Below are 13,662 nucleotides of genomic sequence, written 5' to 3' on the forward strand. Positions count from 1 at the left end.
ACTGACCATCATCCATATGGAGCAGACTCAGAATATGAAATGGGCGGTATTCCCTTTCTTACATTAGGAAACCGAGTCTCATAGGTGTTGAGAAAAAATCCTTGGAGTGTAAGAGTGACATGTCATTAATGTAGAGTATGGATCTCAGTCTGATAATAAGAGGATGTGAACAACACTTCTGACATTATGAGTGTAGCATATACCTGTTTTCCACTACATCATGCCGATGACTTCTGGAAATAAATTTAACAAAGGTGTGCAGTTTCCTGCAGTACAGTGAAACCATGTGAAAATGTGCTAAAATGAACTTCAAACACTCTTGGGACAGAAACTCTGACTGCTGCACTTTCTTGTGCCCTCCAAGTCTAACTTGGAGCTCAGCCCACAGTACCTACTATGCTAATAGCCTTTGTGTGAGTGAATGAATGAGTTCATGTAATAAAATACAATGAAGGAAGCTTCCGCCTACCGCAGTCCTGACACTTGGTAGAAGGCACCCGCAGAACCCCTGGTAGTTTAATTTTGCAAGGTCAGGATGGAAATAGCTGCCGGTCTAAAGCATAATGATACTAGTTTACTTCTTAGGTATTTATAGGATTTCATTCCATAGGTAACGGATTAGCAAAGGCTTGATCGCTGGGAAAGGTAGCTTAAGAAAAAAAAATATACTTTTTTGGGTCCCATTGTGTTATAAGAGTCATTCTGATTCTGAAAAGGTTTATTTATGCACACAGAACAGTAAAACAGACAGCTTATTAGTTTTCACAACCAGACTTCCAATCGTCCTCATTATCTGTTTGCAAAAGCAGTGGGTAGGTCACCATCCTGGTACTGTTTCTGAGAAATGCAGAAGGTACTTTTCTCCTGTGCATAGTAAACATGGCTGAGATTTTACAGTTACACATTTTCATACAATATTTTTCACTTCTCTCACCCGATGCATATTACAGATGTTCACTGGAATGATGCATGGGTGAATGGAAGACATCTGCGCGCTCGAACGCATTTTCTGAAGTGTTTAATTGTTCCAGAAAGTTTCGGGCTCATTTTATAAACACAATGTTAAGTGTGTATGGATGTTTCATTAAGTTACAAAACTGTTTATACCTCTAACTGCTCCAGAATAAAATATGGAAATGGAATTTTATTTCCCCAGTTTATGTCCCGAATCATAGAGCCAGAGAAATGACAGGATGCATTTCGGTGTTGTCCATCCGCCTGACTGCAGTTAAGAATCTGTCCCTGTTCCTGTAATAAATTCAATTTGGAGCATGTAGAATTTGGCAGCAACATTTCACTACAGGCTGAGAGCTGGCACATGAGAAGAACACCCAGTGAGCAGCGGTTAGGCCTTTGCAAAAGATGATGGAGGGGGAAGAGATTGGTTAGGATTTCATTGTGTGGTATATGTCTTAAAGACTTGTTGATGAAACGAGATGGCAAACCCAGGCTGCCTTTGCCTCCTGCTAATTGGCTTCTATAAATTGCAGGATTTAGCACCAAAAGAGAGAAGGGTTTCATCTTCTGTTGTCACCCTGCCCGTAGCTTCCCTAGTTCCTTAGTTGTTCAGAGCAGCAGTTCTTAGAAGGAAGTAAAATCCTGTCTTCCTGCTTACGGATGGTATATCTCACTGTTTCCCTCAGAGGTTGGTTGAGAAAGAATTTTCCATACTTAGGGTTAAAAAACGCAAGCCCTACATTCTACTGATCCTCGTTTAACCCTCCTCACCCTCCAAAGATCCCCTAAGGCGTCCCTTGGAGGTTTGGATACTTGACCTGTGTCTTCTATAAAGAAACAGCAGAGCTGAACAATGGAACTACCGGTAGGAGTTAGGCCACCTTTGCACTGGGAAGATTTGCCTGAGGCCCTTCAGGAGAGAGTAGGGTGGATGGTCCTGGTCCGTTGGGGAGATGTCAGGAAAACGGCACTGGCTGCCTGCAATTATTCTGAGCTTTTCTGTAAGCACGTCAGGTCTGTGTTCTGTTGTTACTTGGGGGTGGGGGTGGGATCGAGGGACAAATGAAAAAAAAAAACAAAAAAAACCTCTCGAAGTTGCATGCCAGTCATGTACAGAGGCATCCCAGAACATGGTTCCATAAAAGTAAAAAATAATGGATTTGGCGTGACACACTTAAAACATCCAGGGCCAGATGCTTCAGCTTCTAGTAAGCGATAATTTAAACGTCAACAAGTTATGCGGGCCTTAAGAAATTATTGCTCGGCTAGTCAGCAACCAAAAAAGGTTGTCATGGCAACACCTGTGCCCCCACTACCTCTTGCATTGCCTAGGACTTGGGAGAATGAGCAAGGAGGATGAAGGAAGATGGGCTGAGAGTTTAGTTTTATTAAAATAACGAATGCAAGCCGCATCATTGCTGTGACCCCTTAGGCCTGTGATCTTTGGAATGTGTGAATGTTTAAGACATTTTGGGATGATAATGCCAGATACTCCATCCACAGATGGTACACACTGAACTTGGATCAGGGTAGCCAGAAGGTCAAATCAAAAGTTGGAAGATGGTAGCAAGAGTCCGAGAACATAGGCCTTTCTGAATTTCAGTGATTGCAAAGGTTCTGCTGCTTTATTTTCCCACCTGCTAACAGAATGCTTATTCTCTGAGAATGTATTGCAAATGACTCTTTGCAAATGGGGTTTGTGTTCTTCTCATCATAAGAGATTTAGCTTTTCCAGTGTGCACATTTTCACGCTGCACCAAACCTTTGTTTTCCTGCTCAGGGTGTCAGCACCAGCATTTTTCTTTCTGAATAATGTGCAGAATTGGTGTGCTGACTTGCTCATAAAAAAGTATAGTCTAGCTAACAGAGCTGCACTACCCAAACCCAACATCTTATTTTCCCGAAGGCCTTTCATCTTAGTTTGTCAGCAAACTGGAACCTCTAACCTGACAGTGTAAAATTTTTGATGGTTAATATTGCTTGTAGTGTTTGCTGTCATTATAGGGGAAGATGTGTGGGTCCTGCTGCTAATGGGAGGGAACCTTCAGGTGTGGCAGGAGGCAAATGATACCACAAGCCCTCTGTTAATTAAAATCCAAGCACACATTGGCAAATCTCACTTAACCAAGAAACTAAACGCAGAATAATGGGCTTATTAAAAGCAGAATTCACCTTGGAATTGACGTATTCCTACTTGAATTGATACTAGCAGGATGCATTGTGGTGACAGGGATCATTTTTGTTGACAACAGCTGGAAATACAACAGCTATATTATTATAATTAGGATCAGCATCAAGTTGGATCATAATAGGGGCTTTCTTGGAGAAATGGCACAGTGTCAAATTTATAGTCACTAGCTAAATGAGTCTCTTGTATCCTCGACAAAGGGACAAAAACAGTTCCAAATGAAAACACAAACAGAGAATCCTGTTGTTATATTTCCTGGGTATTACGCAGGGCCCTATTTATCACACACCAACACTTGCCGCTTTGAAGAAACATTATCCTGCAAGGTTTACACTTTTCAATTTGCCTCTGTGGTCTGCATTCTGCATGCATTTCCATGGAGAAGCCTCCACCGTAGCTTGACTAGAAATCTTTTCTGCTGCGAGATTAACCTCAAAGTATCCATTTTTCCCCCTCTGGGTAATCACTTGACAAATGCATCCACAAACCCTCTGCACACATCTATTCCAGGGTACAGGTGCATCAACAGCCTTGAATCACTATTAGGAGAAATATTGTCCTTGACGGGAAGTAGTACTGCCTTTTCATTTCCAGACGTTTCAAGTTGAAGGATGCGGATTTCCCGGGAAGCCAAGCATCAGGCAGAAAGATCATGGGTGAGGTTGTGGGTAAAAGCTTGCCTTCGCGGTGCTGCACTGCCCGGCAGGGTAGTTCGTCTTGGCAGGAGTGTGGGATTTGCATGGGCTGAGAGATACGGCATTCATTAGAATGCCACCTACCCAAATAACATCAAGGAACTTGTGCTGGTGACATGCCCAGTGCCTGGTCTTGTGCCTGCTACATCAAAACCCATTTTATTTTTGAGTCCACAGCAAATTTATATGACAGAGGAAACTGACATGAGATGAACTAGGTGGGAGAAAGTGAGATTCTGTGTGTGCGTGCGCGTGTGTGTGTTTTCTAATACACATAATGTGCATATAAATACAGGGACAGTAAGCTCCCAGAAGTATCAAATGTCAATGACTCTTAATTAATTTTTCCATAACTTATTATATTTCATTATCTCAACAAGCCTAGGAGTTAGCAGTTACTGTCACTTTCGTTTTTACAGATTAGAAAACCAAAGCTTAGAAAAGTATTGTTACTTTGGCCAAGGACACAGGACTCATAGAAGTTGAAGATGGATATAAAACAAATGCCCTAGGGTTGCCTGGGTGGCTCAGTCAGTCGAGCGTCTGACTCTTGATTTCAGCCCAGGTCGACTCAGGTTGTGATCAGGATTCTGGGTAGAATTCAGGCCCCACACTGGGCTCTGTGCTCTGTGCAGTATCTTCTTGTCCCTCTCACTCTGCTGCGCCCCCCCCCCCCGATAAATAAATAAATAAAAATTTTAAAAAATAATACAAGTGTCCTGGTTAAAGACAATATGACTCCAAACATATCTTCTTAGTCATTCGTCTCTACCTAATATTATCTCATTTGATTCTTACACAGAACTTTGAGGTGTGCAAAATAAAAAATGATTGTCTTTGCACGTGTTAAAAAAAAGAAAAAAAAAAGAAAAAGCTGAATCACAGAGCCTGGAAATGATGGAAACCTGGCCCATTACTCCTGCCTCACTGTTTTGTAATGTGGTAGGACAATAACATCGAGTTACAGTAATCAGTGACAATAGGATCATCATCAGTCTTGTAAGCTTCCCAGGAAATAACCCCAACTTCCATTTAAGGCGAAGTAATCTCCATGGGCGTTTACACAATTTAAATAGTTGAAAGAAAAATGCTTCATATATAAACAAATCTGACAAACTCTTCAAAGTAATTAATGTTTCTGGGGTGAAGAGTGAAGTTAAAAGTTAGCAGTGTCCAGTACCCACTACGGTTGTTCTGAACTCCAGCTTTGACTAAGAGTTGCCTGAGCAGATTTTTAAAAATACACCCATCCCCATCTTGCCACACTGTAGATCGGAAAGGTACCCTGAAGATGCTGATATTCATCAACCTAGATTCTAAAATGTAGGCAGAGTTGGTGTTCATTGGCTTAACACGTGGTCATTTGTGTGCTAAACCTCTGCGTATGTTATTTGGTTTAACCCTCACAATAATTCAGATATGTATTGTAGATTTGAAGTTTGAGGCTAAGGTGGGTTAAGTGATCGGCCCAAAGAAATGGGTAATTGTTCCAGCGTAGGTTGGAAGCATTCCATCTGCAAAACCGTGACCCACGCTTTACTCTGCCCAATCATATCCACGGCACACGTATACACAGTGATTCTGTCATTCAGAAATCTGTTTGATTTATTTATTTTGTCTCTGTGAAGGCGTTTCTCAATTTAAGTCACCCACTAGCAGATAATTTTCATGATAATAGGAATCTCTATTTGTTCACCTCTTTGTCTCCAGGGCCTAGGTAGTGAATGACTAGAACAGAATACTCACCCTCATTAGCTTAATATCACACTTGACTTTATTTTTCTGATAATGTGTTATCTCATTATGGGGGAAAGATGTTTCCCCAAAAAAAATGTTCAACACGCAAAGCAGCTCAATTGAGCAAAATAGATGTTTCATGGTCATCTACATGGAAGAGTTCACCCTTTCTCACCCGTCTCTGAACTATGAGCTCTCAGGAACTCCTGAGTCGTTTTCTTACTCTTCATTCTCTTTTTCTTCTTTAACTTTTTCAGAAAAATTGCAGAGAGCTCTGTATACCCCTCACCCAGTTTACTGGCTTTTGAACATTTATGAAACCTTAGTGCCAGGATGAAAACAAGAATATGAGCATTGAGATCCATATTTATTGTTAAGGTTTTATCACCCCCTAACTGGACTACTGCTGTAACATCTTAACAATCTGATTTAACCTTCAGCGTCTCTGGCTTCACTTAAATCTGGGGGCACTGATAGAGGAGAGCCCACAGCATGGGTTTGGTCTCTAACTGAAATATATCTCTGTTTCCTACAGGTGAAGCCAACACTCCCCATCTTGGGATTCAAATGACTCCTGCATTTTGTCCTCCAGCTTACATCTCCAAAGTTAGCTTGATGATTGATTTTTTCAGTCATTATCTCCTCTTAAAATTTACTTATTTCCCTTTCTTCCTCCTACTTGGAAGGTTTTCCTCCAATTCTTCTCATTCCCACATGATATTCAAATAACTCCAAATATTGTACTTTCCTGTGTGCATCTCCACCAGCTAGCTGACGAGTTATTTATAAGAGCGAGTCTTATTTTTTTTTTCTTTGACATTGTTCCCAGTGTCTGATGGAATGTGGAATGTATTATACAACCGACATTAGGTGCATTTTCTTTCTTTCTTTCTTTTTTCTAACTGTAGATTTTGTAGAACCTCTGAATCATCCTTCTGAGTAGAAATTTCCAATTTTACAAAACTATCAGCTGCTCAACAAACATTATTACTACATTTTCCTGTATAGTGACCATAATTCAAACCCTTGAAAGTATTTTGATTGGCACGATCTTGCAAAAGCTCTATCCTGCTTCGGTAAACAGGGAGGTCTGCTGCTCAGACCCACCCCTACCTCCATGCCCTTTGGGTTGAAAAACACTCTTCCCCTGTGCTGCTTGAGAGTGCTGATTGTTGGCATCTCAGGGCTGACGATCACCCAGCCGAGGAGAGCTGCCTGGCCCTAAGGCCAAGGCTCTATTCTTAGAGGGGTTCCTACATCCAATAACTGGTCAGTACTGGATCTAAAGGTCTGGCACCATTTCCTCGGTGACCATCCCATTGGTAGGTTGTGCAGTGGAGTCTGTGACTGCAAAATGCATCACAGCCCACAGCTCCTTCTGCCCAATATGGACCTGTTCACCACCCCCCCCCGATATCATTTAAAGAGAACTCCCCAATAAAAATTCTGCAAGAAATCTGTGTCAGAGTCTACTTGTTAGGGAACTCATCTCTGACACTTAACTATTTGTCATTAAATCATCAGATTATTCATGTGCCCATTCATTCAGTTATCAATATGTTTGATAATTATGATGTGCCTGACACTTACTGGATGAAGGACACTGCCTCTGCCCTCACAGACCTTGAAGCCCATTACCGTACCAGACATCTCCAGTTTCTCCCAGTTTCAGCACGTCCCAGAATTTCACACAGTCTCTCAGACTCCTTTGCCTTTACTTATGCTTGACTTTTTGCTTGGAATTCCTTCCCTGCCCTTCTCCTGGTTAAACTCTACCTGTCTTTAATACTGTAACTCAAATCCAGTGTCTCTCAGGAAGTGGTCCCTGACCCCACCCTGTCTGTGAAATAAGTGAGAGATCCAAACATGGTGCTACGGCATTCAGCTGGTTTCTGTATGCATGTGTGTCTGTCCCCTCCTCTAACCTTCCACCGCCAAACGGTACACTTCCTAAATGTAGATTTTATCTTGGTATATATACTTCACATCAGGCAAGCTCTATGTGGACAATTGCTGAATGGACGAGTGAACAACAAATGGAAAATGAATCTGAAAATAAAGGTTTCATTCTTTTATCCATAAGGCCTAATTTCCTAAACATGCAGATTAATTGGTCGTTCCAATCTCATTTTATATTCTGAGGAATTAGATGAAATGGATAAAAAATTCCTCTGATATTTTTGTGCAGTTTTTTTCAGCAGCCATTTTTTTTTCTTCAGGTATATTGTAGTTGTATTTCGGCAAAACTTAAATGCTACATATTGTATCATATTATTAACCTGGTGTTTTTTGTTTCTTTGATATGTTTCCTTTTCATATTCTCCAAGCCCACGTGAATCTGAAAGGTATCTTTAAAATGAAAACTACAAAGGATTCTTGAGTAATAAAGATTCTAAAAGGGTTATCTTTATATAGTACTCCAACCTGGCAGTACTCTTCTTTTTAAAGACTTGGATATTTTTGAAGTTATGACAGAGTAGTTTATCTCCATATTTTTGAAGAGATTTCTTTTTTTTTTCTTTATTCCCACACATGGATTTCTGTATGATATGCTTGGCAAAATTTAGCTCTTGGCAAAGAATAATGTGTTAATTATTATCTTTTTCTCTCCCTCTTTTTTATTTTCTTTTATCTTTCTCTCTCTCTCTCTCTCTCTCTTTTTTTAGGTACGTCTGTCACTAATGTAACAGCTACTGATGCTGATGACCCAGTTTATGGAAACAGTGCAAAGTTGGTTTATAGTATCTTGGAAGGGCAGCCTTATTTTTCCATTGAGCCTGAGACAGGTTTGTGGCCTAAATTTTGAATTCTATTTACCATGTTATTGCTTCAGGGAAATTCTTTTCTTGGGATTTGGATTATGAAATGTTATGGTTAAGTACTTCACTGCCTGTATCAATAATATTTGAATGTGTTATTTCTGTGCAGTGTGTGGTACATGGCAAGCCCAACAATCATTTTGATACCGATTAAAACAAATTGCAGACCCTTTGTAGAATATCACCTGTTTAACAGATGGCCTGGCACCATTTTCATCCTGGGGCAGGGCGGGGGGAATGCACACTGAAATACCGGATTTAAGAATATAGTCAGTTGCTTATTGGCTGTGTGATGCTTGGCAAGTGACATTTAGAAATCTTTTTAAGTTTCAACTCCCCTGTTTATAAACTGGGTATGGAATCTACTCGCTAGAATTATGATGAAGATTAATCAAGTACTAAACATCAACCATATAGTCCATGACATGTGGTAATCTTTCAGTGGATGGGTATCACTAGATTTGCTATTAGATTCCTTACTCATAAATCAGGATCCTGATGTCTACCCACAAGAGTTCTTTATGGAGATCGTAGTGGTAGTAGTAATAGTAGTAGTGGTATTGCCAATATTAAACCCAGTCAATGTCCTGAATCTGGTGGTACAGACTTTAGAAATCATTACGTTAAAGGAAAAAAACAACAACTCTTTTTTTAACTGATTAGGAAGATAATTTCATAAAATTATAGTTTTTGCAAGTTTTCTTCCTATTGTTTAACAATGTATTAAAAGAGTAAGGCCACTTTCCCAGACTTTCTACAATCCTGTGGGACTTTTGGTAGTACATATTGAAAAATATGTATTTTATTTTGTATCTCTGGTTTAGTCTGCAGATTTCCAAATTGAAAAATTCAGTATACAGCTGCATATACATATAAGTTCTTCAATTCATGAGTTTTCAGTATTATTGAGATAAATTTCCATGTCTTACCATTAAGTCAATTATTAATTAAATTAAAAATTTAAAGCCTGTCTTTGCTTTTTTTAATTCAAAGAGTAAAATCCTCATGCATTTAAAAGTGAGAAAAAGTACATTTATATATAAATAGGTCATGGCTTGAAATTGAATTTAGATTTAGAAACAGGAAAGAACACTTCTAAAACACATTAATTAGGGGCATAATTACATATTCTTCCTCAGTGAAGAAGGAGGTCTGTCATAAACTTCATCTCCTTTGGGCCCCTCGATGACCCTAGGGGAAGTAACAGAGAAGATAGTCAGCTTAGAGAGAGAGAGAGAGAGAGAAAGTCTGGACATGTCCTTTTGGCTAACGTCACAGTGACAGAGTTGGGAAGAGACATGGGACTCATACCCTGGTCCTTAATTTCAAAGTCATCTTTGAACTTCACTTTCCCTAGGTAATAACTATGGCATAAGGGCTTCTGTAAAACGGAAATTGTTGATTGCTTAAGTGGAGTTAAATCATTTTCTCCTTTGCTCCTTGCCTATTTCTTCACTTGGATCTTTTTGTTCACCAGGCCCAGTGTAATCCAGCAAAAATTAATTCAGCATTCACTATGTTCTAGGCATTGAATTAAATATAAGGAGAAAAATTCACAAAGGCTAATGTCAGCCTGCGAATATCTCAAAACCCATTTTAGAAGACAGGTTTTTGCTTTCAACATAAACACAAGGAAGCATGGTGATACCATTTAAATAATTTATATATCAAAAATAAATTGCTTTGAGGTATAGATAATAAACCCCCCCTACTATATCAGAGAATTTGGGTACTTAAAAATATCTCATTGACATGTAAGTCGATATATGTCTCATTGACATATATTGCCATTTGCTTAATCAAATGTCAGTCACATTTAATATTTGCATTTTTACCCAGCATAATGAGTACCTATCTCAACATACATTTATTTGAGCTTTATCATTTCTAATTTGAAAGATACAAAATTATATGGTTTATATTTTAGGAGGTATATTCTGATATTATTGTGGGAAATGTAATAGGGAGAAATGATACGATACTTGAAGAATATATATAGTAATTGTTTAAATATTGGTTGAGTGAAGTTGTGATTTTTAGTTAAAGCAGATACAGTGCAAGGAAATAGAGGTTAAATTAAAAAATCAAAAATCAGCCTAAGTTCTTTTTTTGCAACATAAATATGTACAAGTGAAATATAAATATTTTTGTGTAAATGCCTTCATAATTATACTTGACTGTTCAAATGGAAACAGTGTAAGTTGTTCCTCAAGAATCTAAATTTTACTCTATCTCTGAGGACTTTTCTTTCTCTCTTTTTTTTAAGATTTTATTTATTTATTTGAGAGAGACAGAGTGAGAGAGAGAGCATGAGAGGGGAAAGGGTCAGAAGAAATAGCAGACTCCCCACTGAGTGGGAAGCCTGATGTAGGGCTTGATCCTAGGGTTCTGGGATCATGACCTGACCCGAAGGCATATGCTTCACTGATTGAGCCACCCAGGAACCTCAACTTTTCTCTTTAAAAAAAAAATTTTTTTTTGAGACTAGTATGTTTGTGTGCGTGTGTGTGTGTGTGTGTGGTAGAGAAGGGCATAAGTGTTATGCAGAAACAGATTAAGAACACTTTAAAAATTTTTATATTAAAAATATAGAAAAAAATGCAAAGATCAGGGAGCATTTGGGTTTTTTATTTTGTAAGCAAATGGAAAGTAAATACACTTTCTGGTGACCAAAAGACATGTATCTGTTACCATGTCCTCTGAAAGACATTGAGACAGAGTTAGGAGAGTGAGTGGCTTAGTGGGTAAGAACTATAAAAGATAAAAGAAGCACTGTCTTAGTTCTGGCTGCTATAACAAAATACCTTAAACTGGGTGGCTTATAAGAAACAGAAATTTGTTTCTCACAGCTCTTGAGGCTGGAAGTCGGAGCTCAGGGTGTCTGCATGGTAGAATTCCAGTGAGTGCCAGCTTCTAGATTGTAGAGGGCTGACTCTCTATATCCATGTGGAAAGAGAGTGAGCTAGCTTGCTGGCTTCTTTGAAACTGAGCACTAATACTATTTTTGAGGGATTTACTCTCACAATCACATTGTCTGTTAAAGCCAGTGCCCCCAATTACCATCACGTTGGGAATTATATTTCAACCTGTGAATTATGAGAGGGACATAAATAACCACTCCATAAAAGGCATGCAACAGAATCAGGCAGGGAAACCCATCACACTGTGATGCAGACCTGATAGTTAAGAGGAGAGGAAGCTGGATTAGGCAGTGCATATTGACAGCATCATGACCAAACCCTTGGGTATTCCTGGAGCAAAGGTTTCTCTTAGAAGATGTCCCATATGTTATGTACATGGCCAAGTTTGAATACAGTCTTAATCACTCTTTGTCTCTGATGTGCCTGGGAAGAGTAGTCCTCAGCTCAAATACTAAAACTAATCCTAAAGATGATTCAGCTGGAAGATGTCAGCTAACTGCACTCTTAGGCAAATTCTTTGAGACCCCAAGTGCAGTGGGTCTCTGTGGCTGTTACAACACGTGGCAAACACAAAAGAGTGAGTAAATTTTTGTCCTAGCAAGTCAGTGAATGTGAGGTTTCAAGCAGTAATATGCAGGATTAGTAGGTGTTTGGTAAATTATTTCGTCAAAACCCAATATAAGAGTATTAAGAAGTGCATTTATTAATTTTTTTTAAAGATTTTATTTATTTATTTGACACAGAGAGAGTGAGGGAGAGAGGGAGAGACAGAGAGCAAGCACAAGTCGGGGGTCGGGGGAGGAATGGTAGGCAAGGGAGAAGAAGGCTCCCCACTGAGCAGCTTTTAATCAAGTCTCTCGTCAGTTTGTTCATCAGTTTTGCCTTGGCCATTGTATCTAAAAAGTCATTGCCAAATGCAAGGTCATATAGGTTTTCTCCTGTTCTAGGAATTTTATAGTCCTGTGTCTTACATTTAGGTCTGTGACCCATTTTGAGTTAGTATTTATGAAGGATTTAATGCCCATATTTAAGTTCTGTTTTGTTCTGTTTTGTTTTTGCATGTGGATATCCAGTATCATTTGTTGAAGGGATTATCTTTGCTTTACTGTTTTGCCTTTGCTCCTCTGTCAAAGGTCAGTTGACCTTATTTATGTGATCCCATTCTGGCTTTTCTGTTCAGTTCCATTGATCTTTTTATCTGTTCTTTCACCAGTATCACACTGTCTTGATTACTGTAGCTCTGTGGTAAGTCTTGAAGTCAGGAAGCATCTGTCTTTCTAAGTTGTTCTCCCTCAGTATTGTGTTGGCTATTCTAGATCTTTTACCTCTCCATACAAACTTTGGACTCAGTTTGTTGATATTCATAAAATAATTTGCCGATATTTTGATTAGGATTGCATTGTGTCTATAGATCAAGCTGGGAAGAACTGACATCCAAATGTCATTGAGTCATCCTATCCATGAACATAGACTATCTCTCCATTTATTTATTTATTCTTTATTTCATTCATCAGAAGTTTGCTGTTTTTCTCATATAAATCTTGTACATATTTGTTAGATTTAGATTTAAGTATTTCAGTTTTGGGGGGTGCTAATATAAAAGGTATAGTGTTTTTAATTTCAAATATATCATTGTTACATAGGAAAGCATTGCCTTTTGTATCCTGCAAACTTGCTGTATTTGCTTATGAATTCCAGAAGGTTTGTTGTTATTTACATCAGTTATTTTGGATCTTCTGCATAGATGATCATGCTGTCTGTGAACAAAGAGTTTTATGTCTTCCCTCCCAATCTGTATACCTTTTATTTCCTTTCCTTGTCTTATTGTGTTAGTAGGGACTTTGACGATGATATTGAAAAGAAGTGGTGAGAGGATACATTCTTGTCTTGGACCTGATCTTAGTAAGAAAGCTTTAAGCTTATCACCTTTATGTATGATATTTTTAGGGTTTTTGTACATAGTCTTGATGGAATTGAGAAAGTTCTCTTCTATTTCTAAATTTTTAAAGATTTGTTTATTTATTTTAGAGAGAAGGAGTGTGTCCCAAGGAGACTCCGTGCCAAGTGCAGGGCCTGGCATGAGGTTAGATCTCATGACTCTGAGATTATGACCTGAGCTGAAACCAAGGGTCTGATGCCTAACTGATTACGCCACCCAGACACCCTTCTTCTGTTTCTATTTTATTAAGAGTTTTAAATCATGAATAGGTGTTGGATATTGTTAACTGCTGTTTCTTTGTCTGTTGATATGATCACCTGATTTCTCTTTTTTAACCTGTTAATGTGATGAATTTCATTAATTCATTTTTGCATGTTGAACCAACTTGGCATATCTGGGATAAATC

The 13,662-nt window shown here is 38.8% G+C and overlaps 1 protein-coding gene across 1 annotated transcript in view; it reads left to right on the forward strand.

Annotated features, from left to right (window-relative positions):
* The window catches only part of LOC308358509 (cadherin-8), a gene marked incomplete at both ends in the record, with an annotated part of 287,989 nt that overhangs the window by 142,286 nt on the left and 132,041 nt on the right, over window positions 1-13,662 (forward strand). The window contains one exon of the mRNA XM_080828719.1: window positions 8,244-8,363. Within this exon, the coding sequence (XP_080684845.1) occupies window positions 8,244-8,363 (120 nt within the window). The remainder of the gene's footprint in view (window positions 1-8,243; window positions 8,364-13,662) is intronic.

The sequence above is a fragment of the Martes martes genome (assembly GCF_963455335.1).
Source record: "Martes martes genome assembly, chromosome: 17".
NCBI classification, from domain to species: domain Eukaryota; kingdom Metazoa; phylum Chordata; class Mammalia; order Carnivora; family Mustelidae; genus Martes; species Martes martes.